The sequence below is a fragment of the Ornithorhynchus anatinus genome, chromosome 19, assembly GCF_004115215.2.
Source record: "Ornithorhynchus anatinus isolate Pmale09 chromosome 19, mOrnAna1.pri.v4, whole genome shotgun sequence".
In the NCBI taxonomy this organism is placed as follows: domain Eukaryota; kingdom Metazoa; phylum Chordata; class Mammalia; order Monotremata; family Ornithorhynchidae; genus Ornithorhynchus; species Ornithorhynchus anatinus.
Genome location: NC_041746.1, coordinates 607,857 through 624,394, shown reverse-complemented (window position 1 = coordinate 624,394; position 16,538 = coordinate 607,857). Strand labels below are relative to the sequence as shown.

The 16,538-nt window shown below is 56.9% G+C and overlaps 1 protein-coding gene across 1 annotated transcript; it reads right to left on the bottom strand.

Moving 5' to 3' along the window:
* Positions 1–5,129: 5,129 nt before the first annotated feature.
* On the bottom strand, positions 5,130–11,965 carry ACTA1 (actin alpha 1, skeletal muscle). The gene is made up of 7 exons (XM_029047709.1): positions 11,858–11,965; positions 10,334–10,474; positions 9,316–9,640; positions 8,610–8,771; positions 8,102–8,293; positions 6,583–6,764; positions 5,130–5,498 (listed from the first exon to the last, which is right to left on the bottom strand). The coding sequence occupies exons 2-7, from the start codon at positions 10,460–10,462 to the stop codon at positions 5,355–5,357; spliced, it is 1,134 nt and encodes a 377-aa protein (XP_028903542.1). The 5' UTR covers positions 10,463–10,474; positions 11,858–11,965; the 3' UTR covers positions 5,130–5,354.
* Positions 11,966–16,538: the final 4,573 nt, after the last annotated feature.

Sequence of the window (16,538 nt, the reverse complement as noted above, 5' to 3'; positions counted from 1 at the left end):
CCCCAGCCCCGAGCCCGACCACAACCGGGGCCCCGGGGCCACCGGAGGCGGGACCGCCTGGTAACCGGGCCGCCCCGGGGGCGGGGCGGGGGGCGTTATCTCCGGGGGGCTTCCCCCCACCCCCTAGGGGAGGTCCAGCCGGGGCCGCGGGCCGGGCCCGCCCCTGCCGTGGAATAACGCTGACGTGCTTAGAATAATATCACCGTAAAAATTCATCATCATCCCCATCATCACACTGATGGCATTTGTTAAGCCATCACTGAGCGACCGCGGGCCAGTCACTTCGCTGCTCCGTTCCCTCATCTGTAAAATGGGGGTTAATAATATTCGTTCAACAGTATTTATTGAGCGCTTACTATGTGCAGAGCACTGTACTAAGCGCTTGGAATGAACGAGTCGGCAACGGATAGAGACGGGCCCTGCCGTTTGACGGGCTCACGGTAATAATAATAATGTTGGTATTTGTTAAGCGCTTACTATGTGCAGAGCACTGTTCTAAACGCTGGGGTAGGCATAGGGGAATCAGGTTGTCCCACGTGGGGCTCACAGTCTTCATCCTCATTTTACAGATGAGGTAACTGAGGCACAGAGAAGTTAGTGACTTGCCCACAGTCACACAGCTGACGGGTGGCAGAGCCGGGATTCGAACTCACGAGCTCTGACTCCAAAGCCCAGGCTCTTTCCACTGAGCCACGCTGCTTCTCAATCTAATCTAATCGGGGGAGACGGACAGACGAGAACGATGGCAATAAATAGAGTCGAGGGGAAGAACATCTCGTAAAAACAATGGCAACTAAATTTGTTGGTATGTGTTAAGCGCTTACTATGTGCCGAAGCGCTGGGGGAGATACAAGGTCATCAGGTTGTCCCACGTGGGGCTCACAGCCTTCATCCCCCTTTTACAGATGAGGGAACTGAGGTCCAGAGAAGTGAAGTGACTTGCCCAGAGTCACACAGCTGACAAGGAGCGGAGCCGGGATTAGAAACCACGACCTGTGACTCCCAAACCCGGGCTCTTTCCACTGAGCCACGCTGCTTCTCTTAAGACTGTAAGCCTCACGTGGGGCGACCTGATGACCCTGTCTCTCCCCCGGCGCTTAGAACAGTGCTCGGCACATAGTAAGCGCTTAACAAATACCAACATCTTTATTATAATTATTAAGCGGTTACTATGTGCCAAACACTGTTCTAAGCGCTGGGGAGGATACAAGGTCATCAGGTTGTCCCTCGTGGGGCTCACAGTCTTCATCCCCATTTAACAGACAGATGAGGGAACTGAGGCCCAGAGAAGTGAAGTGACTCGCCCACAGTCACACAGCAGACAAGCAGCAGAGCTGGGATTAGAACCCACGACCGCTGACTCCCCAGCCTGGGCTCTTTCTACTGAGCCACGCTGCTCTATGTGCCAAGCACGGTTCTAAGCACTAGGGGAAATAGAAGGTCATCAGGTTGTCCCACGCGGGGCTCACAGTCTTCATCCCCCATTTTACAGCTGAGGGAACTAAGGCCAAAAGAAGTGAAGTGATTTGCCCCAAGCCACACAGCAGACAAGCGGCAGAGCTGGGATTAGAACCCAAGACCTCTGACTCCCCAGCCCGGGCTCTTTCCACTAAGACACGTTACTTCTGCTGATCATAGTATTTGTTAAGCACTTACTATGTGCCAAGCACCGTTCTAAGCGCTGGAGCGGATACAAGGTAATAATAAGAATAATGACGGTATTTGTTAAGCGCTTACTATGTGCCAAGCAACACTTTAAGCACTGGGGTAGATACAGAGTAACTAATAATAATAAGATGGTATTTGTTAAGCTCTTACTACATGCTAAGCACTGTTCTAAGCACTGAGGTAGATATAGGGTGGTAATAAGGTGGTATTTGTTAAGTGCTTACTATATGTCAAACACGGTTCTAAGCGGTGGGGTAGATAGAGAAGCAGCGTGGCTCAATGGAAAGAGCCCGGGCTTTGGTGTTAGAGATCATGGGTTCTAATCGGGGGGCTGAGACGGGGGGGTGCCGCTCTGCTTCACACCCGCTAGTTACCTTTTCCATCCATCAATCCTGAGTAATAATAATAAAAATAGTTTGGTATCTGTGAAGCGCTTACTACGTGTCAAGCACTGTTCTAAGCCCTGAGGTAGCTACAAGATCATCAGATTGGACTCGGTCCCCATCCCGCATGGGGCTCACAGTTTCAATCCCCATTTTACGGATGAGATCACAGAGGCCCAGAGAAGTGAAGTAACTTGCCCAAGTTAATAAAAATAATAATAATAACGGTATTTGTTGAATGCTTACTCTGTGCCAGGCACTGTACTAAGTGCTGGAGTGGATACAAGCAAATCAGGTTGGACACAGACTCCGGTCTCATGTGGGGCTCACAGTCTCAATCCTCATTTTTCAGACGAGATAACTGGAGCATGGAGAAGTGAAGTGACTTGCCCAAGATCACACAACAGACACGTGGCGGAGCAGGATCAGAACCCAGGTCCTTCCGACTTCCAAGCCCGTGCTCTTTCCACTAAGCCACGCTGACAACACAGAGCTAAAAGCTGCCACAGAATTGTTACCTTTGCAACACACCGTCAGACAACGCCATGATGGTTAAGGAAGTGTTAAGCTAATTAAGAAAGCCAGCCCGCAGAAAGTGACAGCAGCAAACTACATTGTCCATTCCCCCGTTGTGGCTATGAGCTGAGCACCCCTCCCGGACACCCCGGCCGGCTCCTTGAGCAATTCCCTCAGCGGTATTCAGGCCCCAAACTCCACATCAAATGGCGGAACAGGATCCCGGCCGACCAAGCGCTGAAATTAAGCCAGTTTCCTAGCACTGAAGCAATGTTCACCGCAGCGCAGCTGCTCTGGGCGGGGACATGAGAGGAAAACGACAGAGAGCAGGAGACCTAAATAGCTGCCGAACGGTGAGCTGAAACAGGGGAAGCGAAACCAAGGAGGACGGAGGAAACATTTTGAGGCAATAATGAAGCCCAGCCTCAATGCTGGCCCTGGGAATCACTCTTCAAAATCAAGAAAGGAGTCTTTTTGAGCAAAATCTTTGTCAGGGTTGGGAGACGAAGAGGCCAAAGCAAAGGACAGAGCCAGACGCTGCAAACAACAAACGCAAGAACATAAGGAGGGACAATCTGTGAATCTGTGTGTATGTGTGGTGAAGCAATGTGGGTCCCACATCGGCCTGTCCAGCTAAGCACACACCCTTAGGTAAACTTCAAGGTCAGTGACGTTCCCCCCGCCGCCCCAAGCGTTTAGTACAGTGCTCTGCACATAGTAGGTGCTCAATAAATACCATTAATTGATTGAATGACCCCCTTCGACTATGCAGGACAGCTAGTTGTTTGCGTAAAGCAGCTCGAAGGTGTACAGTCTTTACTTCCCAAAGCACTCTCCCAGCAATAATCCCACTTTACTCCCACCACATTTCTGTCAGTTGTGTATGAGCGGTTGCTTCAGTCTAGAACCCAGGACCCACTGTAACAATGGCGATGCTCCTTCAGGGCAGGGATTTGTGCTTCCTACTTTCTTCGTCCTCTCCCAGGTACAAGGTGTTGAGCAATGATAATAATAATAGTAAACTGTGGTATTTTTAAAGTACTGACTATGGGCCAGCCACTGACTAAGCACTGGGGTAGATACAAGATAATCAGGTCAGACACAATCCCCGTCCCATTTCAGGCTCACAGTCTTAATCCCCATTTTACAGGTGAGGTAACTGAGGCACAGAGAAGTTAAATGAGCACTTCTTTGCCCCAGGTCACACAGCAGACAAATGGAAGAGCCGGGATTAGAACCCAGGTCCTCTGACTCCCAAGCCCAGGCTCTTTTCACTAGGCTACGCTGCTTCTCTCAGGCACTCGGTCAATAGCATCGATCGATCGATTGTTGTGTGATTCCGGCTCAGAAGGTGTAGGCTTGAGGGTTTCAAAGCCCGGAGAGGAAATTCTCAGCAGGCCTGCCGAGGTGCCCATCCCTCCTCTTCCCTCTCCCTCTCCTCCTCATCCTGTGCCTGGAACCCTCCCCCTCCGCTAATCCGCTTAGCCTCACCCACTGCCTCCATCTGCCAGGTGGAATGGATTTCAGGCTCTGGGGGGAGTCTACGTGAGCTGGAGCGGGCTGGGGTCTCCAGTTCCCCCTCCCTGTGGCACTACCCAGAAAATTCTGCCCGGTTCAGGGGTAAATCAAGCAGATGGTCCAGATCAGCTCCTTCCCAATCTGGCTACCAGCCTTTCCCTGGGCCCCCCAAATCTGGACACGAGCCTTTCCCAGTGTCTCCCCAGTCTGGACACCAGCCCTTCCCAGTGTCTCCCCTGTCTAATAATAATAATCATCATTATAATAAAAATAAACTGGGATTCGCCAAGTGCTACGTGCCAAGCACTATTCTAAGTGGTGGGGTAGATACAAGGGAATCAGTCGGGTTAGACACGATCCGTCTCACATGGGACTCACAGTTTTTATCTCCATTCTACAGATGGAGGCAACTGAGGCACAGAGAAGTGAAATGACTTTCCCAAGGTTACACAGCAGACGTGGCAGAGTAGGATTAGAACCCAGGACCCCTGACTCCCAAGCCCATGCTCTTTCCACTAGGCTATGCGGCTTCTCTGTCTGTGCACCAGACCTTTCCAGTGTCTCTCCAGTCTGGATACCAAGTCTTCCCCTTTGTCTTCCCGGTCTGGGCACCAGCTTTTCCTCTCATCTTTCCAGTCTGGGTGCCAACCTTTCCCAGTGTCTGCCCAGTCTGGACCCACGCCCCTCTTCCTGGACATCGGCCTTTCCCAGCGTCTCCCCAGTCCGGATCCGAGCCTCTCTTCCCATTGTCTCCCAAGTGTGGGCATCGGCCTTTCCCAGTGTCTCCCCAATCTGGAACCGAGCCCCTCTTTCCCACTGTTTCACCAGTGTGGGCACCAGCCTTTCCCAGTGCCTCCCCAGTCTGGAACCGAGCCCCTCTTTCCCACTGTCTCACCAGTGTGGGCACCAGCCTTTCCCATTGCCTCCCCAGTCTGGGCCCCGCCTTTCCCAGGGCAGGCTCCAGCCGACCCTCCACCGTTGCTGCCGTGCCCGGCCCCACCGTCCGTCCGTCCGTCCGTCCACAAAGACACTCAGGACCAGTTCTCTCCGGGCGAGACAGAATGGCTGCCAGTTTAATGCTTCTTGGCGTTCCCCGCTCCTTCCCGCGAGGTGCGGGTCAAACGTAACAAAACGAGGTAAATAAATTAGTTTATGTACATTGACAGACCCTCCGCAGCGCCCGGGCTTGCAACCACAGCCACGAGGATCGACCCCCGGCCCGGCCCGTGACCCTCGTCCCCTTGACCGTCATGGCCCCCTGGGCGTCGCTTAGAAGCACTTGCGGTGGACGATGGAGGGACCGGCCTCGTCGTACTCCTGCTTGGTGATCCACATCTGCTGGAAGGTGGACAGCGAGGCCAGGATGGAGCCGCCGATCCACACGGAGTACTTGCGCTCGGGGGGTGCGATGATCTGCGGGGGGGGGGGAAAGAGGGACGGGGACGGGACCGTGAGCAACCGGAGGGCGAGTGGGGTGGGGGGACGGCCACCGTGGGGCTCAGCTGCTGAACTCTACGGCCTCGGGCCCTCGAGGGGTGGGAGGGACTTGGGGGATATTTGGGCCGGTGGCAGGGGCCCCCCCACGTTTCCCAGCTGTGGGGTAGAGGGGATTGTTGCTCCCCAGGTTCCGGCTGCGGATGGGATCCGTGCCCCCTAGCATGGCCTAGTGGATAGTACATGGGCCTGGGAGTCAGGAGGAGCTGGGTTCTAATCCCCGTTCCACCGCTTGTCTCCTGTGTGATCTGGGGCAAGTCACTTCACTTCTCTGTGCCTCGGTTACCTCGTCTGAAAAGGGGGATTAAGACCGCCTGCCCGATGTGGGACAGGGATTGTGTCTGACCTGATTTGCCTGTATGTACCCCAGCGCTTAGTACGGTGCCTGGCACGTAGTAAGCACTTAAATACTACGATTATCATTACTACTAGTATTATGAATAATAACTATGGGACGATGGGGTCAGTGCCCCCTGGGACCAGCTGTGGAGGTGAATTGACACCCATAGGTACCAGCTGTGGATGCGATGGGACCAGGGGCCCCCCGGGTTCCGGCTGTGCGGCCAATGAGACCAGTGCCCCCCGCTGCAAGTTTCAGCTGTGGGGGGCAATAGAGTCGGTCCCCCAGATTTCCACCGTGGTGGCATCGGACCACAGCCTTCCAATTCCCCAGCTGTGGGGTCGCAGTCGAGGTCTCCCCACAACGGTCAGAGCTGGACTCCAACCTCTTTTCCCCGGAATCCGGCCTGGCCCCGAGACCTTCCAAGCCCACCTGTTATGTCCGCCCTGCCACCTAAGGTCTGCCCGGCTCCCCGTCCCCCGCGGGCATCCCCCCGCTTCTCATCTGCCCGCGCCTTCCCCAGCCCCAGCTCCAGGCCTCCCTTGCAGATGGCTCCCAGACTGGGCAGTGCAGACGGGAGACCGGGGCCACAACCACACAGGTTGGGCACGCAGCCGGGCAGCTGCCGGGGGGCCAAGGTGAGAGGGTGGTCCGGGCCCCTACCTTGATCTTCATGGTGCTGGGGGCCAGCGCGGTAATCTCCTTCTGCATGCGGTCAGCGATACCGGGGTACATGGTGGTGCCCCCAGACATGACGTTGTTGGCGTAGAGATCCTTCCGGATGTCAATGTCGCACTTCATGATGCTGTTGTAGGTGGTCTCATGGATGCCGGCCGACTCCATCCCTGAGGGGCAGCGGGGGCGAAGCAGCAGAGGTTCAGTGAGGCCCCCGGCTCTGAAGGTCTCTCCACCCCCCCCACCCCCTGCTGACTACTCTCGCTGTCCCGCCCGGGGAGATGCCTGCGTGCCTCAGTGGAAAGACCACAGGACTGGGAGGCCGGAGAACCTGGCTTCTAATTCCACCCCCAGCCACATGCCTGCTGTGTGACCTCGGGTAAGTCGCTTAACTTCTCTATGTGTCAGTTTGCTCATCTGTAAAATGGAGATTAGATACCTCTCCTCCCATCCCATTAAGACCGTGAGACCCATGTGGGATTGGGACTGTGTCTGATCTGATTATTCTTTGCCTACTATAGCACCTAGAAGCAGCGTGGTTTAGGGGATAGAGCACGGTCAGTGAGTCAGAAGGACCCGATTCTAATCCTGGCTCCGCCGCCTATCTGGTGTGTCACCTTAGACTAGTCACTTAACTTCTCTGTGCCTCGATTAGCTCTTCTGTAAAATAGGGATTAAGATTGGGAGCCCTTTGTGGAACAGGGACAATGTCCAACCTGATTATCTTGTATCTATCCCAGCTCTTAGAACAGTGCCTAACACAGTAAGCGCTTAACAAATGCTGCAATAATTATTAGTGTCTGGCACATAGTAGTCTTTGAGAAACCTATTATTATAATAGTAACAATAACAACAGTGGTATTTGTTAAGCGCTATGTGCCAAGCAACTGTTCTAAGTGCTGGGGTAGATATAAGGTAATCAGGTTGTCCCACATGATCTTCATCCCCATTTTTCAGATGGGGTAACTGAGGCACAGAGAAGTTAAATGGTTTGCTTAGGTCACACAGCAGACAAGTGGCGGGGCTGGGATTAGAACCGACTCCCAAACCGGGCTCTTTCCATTAAGCTACGCTGTGATGTTAATGTCAGAAAACAGGGAAGGGGCGTTGGGAAAGTGGGGCTGGAGTGTGGAGTGGATGGGGGCTCTCACGGATGAAGGACGGCTGGGAGCTTGTTGTGGGCAGGGATTCTCTCTCTTTATCACTGTATTATACTTTCCCAAGCGCTTACTACAGCGCTCTGCATACAGTAAGAGTTCAATAAATGCGATTGAATGAATTGAATGAATGAAAAAGAGCAAGGGACCAGGGTGGGGCAGGGGGTGGGCCTCACGGATGAGGATCGCGGGAATTTTGGGGGCGGGGGGGACTGACCGATGAATGAAAGCTGGAAGGGGGGTGGGCCCCGGACAGGGCTCTGCAATAAAGGAAGGCTGGAACTGGGGGGAGGCACCGGGGTAGACCAGGGGAACCTAGAAGCAGGGTAGGGGCAGGGGCAGGGACTCACCAATGAAGGATGGCTGGAACAGGGTCTCGGGGCAGCGGAAGCGCTCGTTGCCGATGGTGATGACCTGGCCGTCGGGCAACTCATAACTCTTCTCCAGGGAGGAGGAGGAGGCCGCGGTGGCCATCTCGTTCTCGAAGTCCAGGGCCACGTAGCACAGCTTCTCCTTGATGTCCCTCACGATCTCCCGCTCGGCTGGCAGGGGAGGGCAGAAGGTCAGCGGCAGGAGGGGTCAGCGGCGCGGGGGCGGGGAGGTGAGGGCGAAGGCCAGGGCCGCTGGGACAGTGGTCCGCGGGACAGAGACATACACAGAGATGGAGAGAGACAGAGCGAAAGCTGCACGCAGAGACAGAGAGATTCACAGAACCGATAGCAGAGATGGAGACAGACAGAGATCAAGCACTTATGCATGCGCGTGTATTGGTGTGAACATGGGTTCGGGTGCGTGCGCATGTGTACGCCTGTGAATCCGGGAGAGATTTATTGGGCAGCCCTGGGCCAGTGTCCTCACCAGTGGTCACGAAGGAGTAGCCACGCTCAGTGAGGATTTTCATCAGGTAGTCGGTCAAGTCCCGGCCGGCCAGGTCCAAGCGCATGATGGCGTGGGGCAGCGCATAGCCCTCATAAATGGGTACGTTGTGGGTCACACCATCGCCGGAGTCCAGCACGATACCTGCGGAGCAGAGATGTCGGGAAGAATGACCGGTGAGATGTCGGATCCCTCGAGGGACCGGGGATGGGGGCGAGGGGTTGACCGGGGATTGGGGGTCTCTGTCTAAGGTCACCAGGGTGTAATCAGTCAAGGAGCAACCCAGAAACAGTGTATGTGCGTGTGTGTGTTTCTGTGTGTGTGCGTGCTTGCCTGGGGGCAGTAGGTGGGGGGACCTTCATAGCCTGTGGAGTTTGGGTCCTTCCCACTCCAAATAATAATAATAATAATAAATATGGTATGCATTAAGCACTTACTATGTGCCAGGCCCTGCCCTAAGCACTGGGGTAGATACACGGTAATCCCTGGTGGGGGGACCGGGGAGAAAGAACGAGGCTGGACGTCCAGTCCAACAGTTGGGCGGCCGGTGGTGGTCAGTGTCCATGGCAGGGACGGGCGCAGTGTCCGCCCAGCCAGAGCAGGGCAAGAGTGCTCTTGGGCGGAGGGGAGGTGGGGTGTGGGGGAGAGAAGGTGGCCAGTCCTGCCCTTGTCCCTCCCGGTCACTCACCGGTGGTACGGCCGGAGGCGTAGAGGGACAGCACGGCCTGGATGGCCACGTACATGGCGGGGACGTTGAAGGTCTCAAACATGATCTGGGTCATCTTCTCGCGGTTGGCCTTGGGGTTGAGGGGGGCCTCGGTGAGCAGGGTGGGGTGCTCCTCGGGGGCCACGCGCAGCTCGTTGTAGAAGGTGTGGTGCCAGATCTTCTCCATGTCGTCCCAGTTGGTGATGATGCCGTGCTCGATGGGGTACTTCAGGGTCAGGATGCCCCTCTTGCTCTGCGCCTCGTCGCCTACGTACGAGTCTTTCTGACCCATGCCCACCATGACGCCCTGCGCAGATGGGGAGGGAAGGATCAGCGGGGGAAGCCTGGGCCGGGGAAGGACTGGCCCCCCTCCCCAACCGCTCCCTCCCCCCCGCCAGCTCCCTCTGGGAGCTGGACACAGGATGCATCAGGGACAGAGATAGAGGACCAACTACGGGGGACTACAGGGGCCACGGGACTGGTGGCTCCTGGGTTCCAGCTGCGGAAGCCAAGGAGTGGCTGCTCCTGGGGACCAGCTTTTGAGGTTAAGCCATCGTCTCCCCCCACCAGCTGTCTGGGTTCAGGGATCCAGCCTTACTCCCCCTGGGGCTCTGACCAGACCCTGGAAGGACCCCACATTGGGCCCGTTAGCTCTGTGAACTGTAGTAATGCTGGACGACTCCATATACTAGTCCAGAATTGGTTTTAACTGCAGCCAGAAATATGGTGAATTGTATTCTGGACACACACACACACAAAGCTGGGTGTAGTAAGCTCATTATGGGCAGGGAACTTATCTGCTAACTCCTGTATAGCACCCTCCCAAGCACTTAGTACAGTGCTCTCCACATAGTAAGCGCTCAGTAAAGCGTTCAATAAGCCCGGCCCCCGCTGCACGGTGGGAGACCACTGGCCACACCGAGCCGGAGGAGGGGGCGGGGCGGGGGAGTTGGGAAGGGGTCTGGAGAGGGGACGGGGGGAGGGGGTCCGGGGATGGCACCTGGTGTCGGGGGCGGCCCACGATGGAGGGAAACACGGCTCGGGGCGCATCGTCCCCGGCGAAGCCCGCTTTGACCAGTCCGGAGCCGTTGTCGCACACGAGGGCGGTGGTCTCGTCTTCGTCACACATGGTGGCCGGTGGCTGCAAACGCCCCCCGCGAGAGTCAGCACGGCCGGAACGGACCCCCACCCCTGCAGGTCCAACCCACCCTCCCCGTCCCCACGGGCAGAAAGTGGAAAGGGCGCCCCTACCCCTGCCCCCTGCCCAGCACCACCTCTTGTCAGCCACCGGAGCCCCGAACGCTCCTCTCCCCGACCGTTCCCCTCACCCTCCCTGCCTGCCAGTCTCCTTGTCTACCAGTCTGTCTTTCTGCCAGGCTGCCTTTCTCCTTGCTTTTCTCCCAATCTGCCTTTTTCCCTGTCTTTCAGCGTCTTTCTCCCTTTCTGCCAGTCTGCCTTTCTCCCTGTCTTTCTGCCAGTCTGCTTTTCTCCGTCTTTCTGCCAGTCTACCTTTCTCCTTGGTTTTCTGCCAGTCTGCCCTTCTCCCTTTCTGCCAGTCTACCTCCCCTCCTGGCCCTCGGGATCAGGGGCGGGTGTTTCACCCGAACGGGTGAAGCTGTCCGCGTGGCCTACTCCGTGCCCCAAGCCAGGCCCGGGCCCAGAAGCCCTGCCCTGGGCTGGTCTCCGGGCTAAGCGGGGTCGTGCCCATGCCTACCGGGAAGTTTCTGGAGGCACTCTATGAGCGGCAGAAGCTCTTAGGCTCTGGCACTGGCAGAACGGTGAAGAGGGGAAGGGCCGGGTTGGGGGGCAGGGAGGGGGTCCACCTCTCCGGTCTCTGATGGCCTAGGAAGCTGAGAGGTGAGGGGCGGGGGAGGCCCCGAAGCATAGTTGATAGGGCCCGGACCCGGGACTCAGAAGGTCATGGGTTCTAATCCCCGTTCCGCCACTTGTCTGCTGTGTGGCCTTGGGCAAGTCGCTTCAATTCTCTGGGCCTCAGTCACCTCATCTGGAAAATGGGGATGAAGACTGTGAGCCCCACGTGGGACGACCTGACTACTCTGTATCTCCCCCAGCGCTTAGAAGAGTGCTTGGCACGTAGTAAACGCTTGACAGATACTATCACCATTATTATAGGACACTCTCCTCTGTCTCCAGACCCTCACGGGTGGATGGGTGGGTGGTTTCCTCCTTTCTGGGAGTGGCTGCCAGGGTGTGGGTGATGGGGGCCAGGGGGACGGGGTGCTGATCCCTGCTTGGGGGAGGCGGCCGAGGCCTCGGGGCCAGAAGCTCGGTCGAGGCCGGTCCGGACGAGCCGGACGGGACCGGGCTCGGGGGAGAAAGAGGGGCAGGGGGCTGAACTGGGCGGTTCCGGGGCGGGGCTGGACTGGGCGGCGCTGGTCTGTGCTGGGCGGGCCCGGTCCGGGCTCGGGACGGCCCGGGGCCGGGCTGGGCGGGCCCGAGGCTGCGGTGGACCGCGCCGGGCCGGCCTGGGGTCCCCTCCCCTCGCCCCCTCCCCCGACCCTACCTGTCTGTGTGTTTCGCGGTGGGCCGGGGCCGGCTGGAGACGCTTCGGTCGGGTGGGCTGTAAGGCGCGGTGGGTGGTGGTCGCGGGCCGGGCTGCTATATAGGCCGCGGGCCGCCCGGCCCCCCTCCCCAGGAATGCTCCCCTTCTGCGCCCATATTTGGTGTGGGGCCCGAGCAGGGCCCCCGCCCCCCGGCCCAGCCCGACCCCCCGGCGCTGCCCAAACACGGAGCGGGTCACCCTGCGCGGCCCGGCCCGTATAAGGCGCGTCTGCCGGCCGGCGACCCCTCCCGGGGACCCCCGGCCCGGGGGGCAGAGATGCGGGACGGGGGGGAGCGGGGGAGGGGGGCGCACAAGGCCCCGTCCCGCCCACGGAGGCGCCGAGGGAGGGAGACGGAGACAGGGAGAGAGACCTGGAGAGACAGAGAGAGGGAGGGAGGGAGGGTCTGCCCTCCATCCTCCGGCCCCTCCGCCCCCGCTCGGCTCCCACCCAGGACCGGTCAGACCCGTAGAGAAGCGGCCCGGCTCAGTGGAAAGAGCCCGGGCTCGGAGTCAGAGGTCACGGGTTCGAATCCCGGCTCTGCCACTTGTCAGCCGGGTGACTGTGGGCCGGTCACCTCACTTCTCTGGGCCTCAGTGACCTCGTCTGGAAAATGGGGATGAAGGCTGTGAGCCCCGCGTGGGACAGCCTGATGACCCTGTATCTACCCCAGCGCTTAGGACACTGCTCGGCACGTAGTAAGCGCTTAACAAATACCAACATTATTATTATTTCGCGGCCCGAGGCCGGCGGGCAGAGCCGGGACCTGGGCAGAAGTGGACGCTCTCCAATCCCGGGTCACATGCACCCCGTCGTCCATCACCCCCAACACACACACACACATCCCCCAGACGTGTACGGCCAGAGGTCACTCATTGCCGTGGACACACAAACCAATAGAACTGTGGGCCTCCCGGGATCCCCAAAACGTATACGGCCACGGGTCACTCACTGCCGTGGACACACAAACACACAGAGTTGTGGACCTCCCCCACCATATATACACACACAAACACCCGTGAACACACACACACACGGTCATTAACCTCCCGTGAACCCCAAACGTGTACAGCCAGAGATCACTCACTACCGTGGACATGCAAACACAGAGCTGTGGACCTCCCCCGCCCCCCCCCCCCCCGCCACAGGGGCGGGAGCTTGGGCGTTGGACATGACTGTGCAGACCCACACTCTCGACAGGGCAAATCCCCCCTGCTGCCAGCCGGGAGGGTCACCGAATCCGCGGTGATGCGGGGAGGGGGCAGGGGGCACGGATCTATTTATACCGCCCGGAGCGGATCCTGGCCTGCCCCGCAGCTCTGCGGGGATTTTAATCTGTTTATGGTCAGCCCGAGGGGGGCTGGGGGCGGGCGGGGGGCAGCAGGGACCCCGGGGTAGCCCGGGACGGACAGGCAGGGTGGGTTCGGCCCTTCGCGGGGACCAGGACGGGAGCTGTTGGTACCCCAAAGGACAGGAAGGGCAGAGGGCTGGAGTAACGGCCCCCCTCACAGATGGCCAGCCCGGTGCCCTGTCCACTGCCAGCCCCCTTTACCCTCCGGAGGCTCTTTCACTAGTCAAACCAAGGGGCCCTTTTTCTATAACCAGTCTACAGGGATTTATGTATTCTTAAAAAATCCAACAGTCTTCAGCTAGATCGGTAATATTTCCACTTTAAATTGGTGGGTTTCCAGCTCTCAAGTGTACATCTGTGCCCTGGAGATGTGCTTTGACAAACAGCTCTCCTCAGTTACCCACACAGCGTACAGTTCACATTTCACTAAGGGGAGCCTGAGGCGGTTAACTTCTCCGGGCCTCAGTTTCCTCAGCTGTAAAATAGGGGATCGGATCCCTGCTCTTCCTCTCTCAAACCGTAAGCCCCAAGGGGCACAGGGGCTGTATCTTCTCTGATTATCTCGTTCTTAGCACAGTGATTAGCACAGAGTAAGCCCTTAATACCATCATCACCATTATCATTACTGCTTTAGAGAAAAACATTAAGAAGGAACCTGACAGATCCCTTCACACAACTGAAAAAACAAACCAAAAAAACCCCTCTCCCCGCTGGGGGAAGATCGGATTGCAAACCCAGAGCCAGAGAAGCTGGACGGGGCAAACCCCCTCCAGCCGCCTGCCGATCAGCCCTACCAGTCTTCTGACACACGTGCAGAGCTTCGGGCCCACCGCTCGCCCGTCGGGACCCTGCCCCCTCTTTTCTTTTAGGGGCTCAGGTCCAGTACCATCAGATGCGGATGAGACATTTCAAATGACATAACATGTCCAAAACAGAACTCCTCATCTTCCCCTGTCCTCCCCCTGATTTTCCCATCACTGTCGACAGCACAACCATCCTCCCTATCTCACAGGGCTGTAACCTTGGCATTACCTTGGACCCACCTCTCTCATTCAGCCCACATATTCAGTCCGTCATCAGATCCCGTCGGTTAAACGTTTACGGCATTACTAAACTCTGCCCTTTCCCCTCCATCTCGATTGCTACCATGTTGATCCGAGCACTTATCTTCTCCCACCTTGACTACCGCATCAGCCTCCTTGCTGACCTCCCTGCCTCCCGTCTCTCTCCACCCCAGTCTAAACTTCACTGATGATAATTACGGCATTTCTTAAGCGCTATGTGCCAGGTACTGTACTAAGCGCTGGGTGGATACAAGCAAATCTGATATTTGGGTCATCTTTCTAAAAATCTCTTCAGTCCACATCTCCCCATTCAAGAACCTCCAGTGGTTTTCCCATCCACCTCTACATCAAATAGAAACTCCTTAGCTTGAAAGCACTCAATCAGCTCACCCTCTCCTACCTTACCTCACTGATCTACTACAACCCAGCCCGCATACGTCAATCCTCTAGCACCTGGTTATTTACTCTGCCCCGTCTCTTCTATCTCACTGACTTGTCTTCTTTTTGGCCTGGAACCCACTCCCCCTCCCTATTCGCTCTCCCCATCTTCAAAACACTAAGGTCAACCTCCAAAGGCTTCCCCCAATTAAGTCCTCTTTCCCCTGCCTCCCTTTCCCCTCTGTATCATCTTTGCGATTGGATCTGTGACCTCCGGGCATTTGGTATCTGCCTCACCCTCAATCCCGCAGCACTTAGCTATCTTTAAATCATACATTTTTAATTATTTATTTATATTAATGTCTGTCTCTCCCTCTAAGACTGTAAGCTCGCCGTGGGCATGGGATTCGTCTGCCAATTCCGTTGTATTGAACTCTTCCAATCGCTTGGTACAGTTCTCTGCACATACTAAGCATTCAATAAGTGCCATCGATGATGATTGTGCCTGGGTCATTTCTCTAAAAAAAGCTCAACCCATGTCTCCCCACTCCTAAATAACCGTGAAGCAGAATCTCCTTCCCTTTGGTTTTAAAGCACTCATATCCCAACTCCACCCCCCATCCCCCAACTCTCCTTGCTTTCCTACTACCCGGCACACTCGCTTCTCTCCTAAAACAAACCTAATCTCCGTATCTGGATCTCCTCTATTTTGCCAGTGACCCCTTGCCCCCATCCCGCCTCTGGCCTGGAACACCCTCCCTCTTCATATCCGACAGACTGCCACCCTACCCACCTTCAAAGCCTTATTCAAATCCCATCTCCCCCAAGAGACCTTTCCTGATTAAGCTATTTCCCCTACTCCTTCTCCTTTCTGCATCCCCCTTGCACTTGGATTTGTACCCCTTTATTCACCCCACCCTCAGCTTCACAGCTCTTCCGTACATATCTGTAATTTATATTATGTCTCCTCCTCTAGACTGTAAGCTCTCGGTGGGCAGGGAACACGGCAACCAACTCTGCTATATCGTACTCTCCCGGGTGCTTAGCGTTCTCCGCAAACGGTGAGGGTTCAATCGATACAATTGATTTTGCTCTAGACATTTTGCAAACGTGACGATAAGAGGTGTGCGGAACCCAGCGAGGCTCCCCCGACCCGTACACGGTGGGTACCCTGGGTTGGGGCGGAGGGGGGCCCGGGATGGCACCGGATGGTCACACGGCCCTTACCCAGTTAAATCCAAAAGATGCCAAACGTCGTCATTCGACACCTCGCAGCCAATTTCAAGTCGGAGCCAGATTGCTGCGGAAAGGCATCCCCGACTCTCAAATTATGGCGGCTCCCCACGCCCCCCCTCCCCCCCAGCCCCAGATCTGACATTCGGCTGAAGCTTGCCGAGTGCCGGTGCCCACCGCTGCCTCGGGCTGGCCCGGGAAGGCCAGAGCCACCTTCCCCTTATAAGTACCCCAGTCACATCATTTGCCACTTGTATTCTTCCAAACATGTTCAGCTCTTCGGCCTGGGTACCTGCAGCAGGGGGTGGCAGGGGGAGAGGAGGAGGAGGAGGAATGATGGCAGGACTTTTTAAAACTAGGAACTGGACTCTCCTCTACCAATTTAACTTATGACCTTCTCAGCTGGGGGATCAAGTTGTTTGGGCGGGCACCTGGCCAGGCTCAGAGCTTGGGCACGCCGGACCCCTCGGCCAATCCCCAGCGGTCAAGCCATCTGTGCGGGAGAGACGCCGCCCCCGGCTGGGAGGCGTTTAAACCACTCGCCCGGCTGCCCGCCCGCCGGCCCCAGAGATCGGGATGCCCGCGGTGCTCCCGGCTACCGTCCCTGTCTCAGACCCC

Coding starts and splice junctions, on each gene's coding strand:
- ACTA1 (XM_029047709.1), bottom strand. CDS start 10,462: ATGTGTGACGAAGACGAGACCACCGCCCTCGTGTGCGACAACGGCTCC. Junction 9,641..10,333: donor TGGGCCGCCCCCGACACCAG/GTGCCATCCCCG, acceptor CCATCTGCGCAG/GGCGTCATGGTGGGCATGGG. Junction 8,294..8,609: donor CTACTCCTTCGTGACCACTG/GTGAGGACACTG, acceptor CTCCCCTGCCAG/CCGAGCGGGAGATCGTGAGG.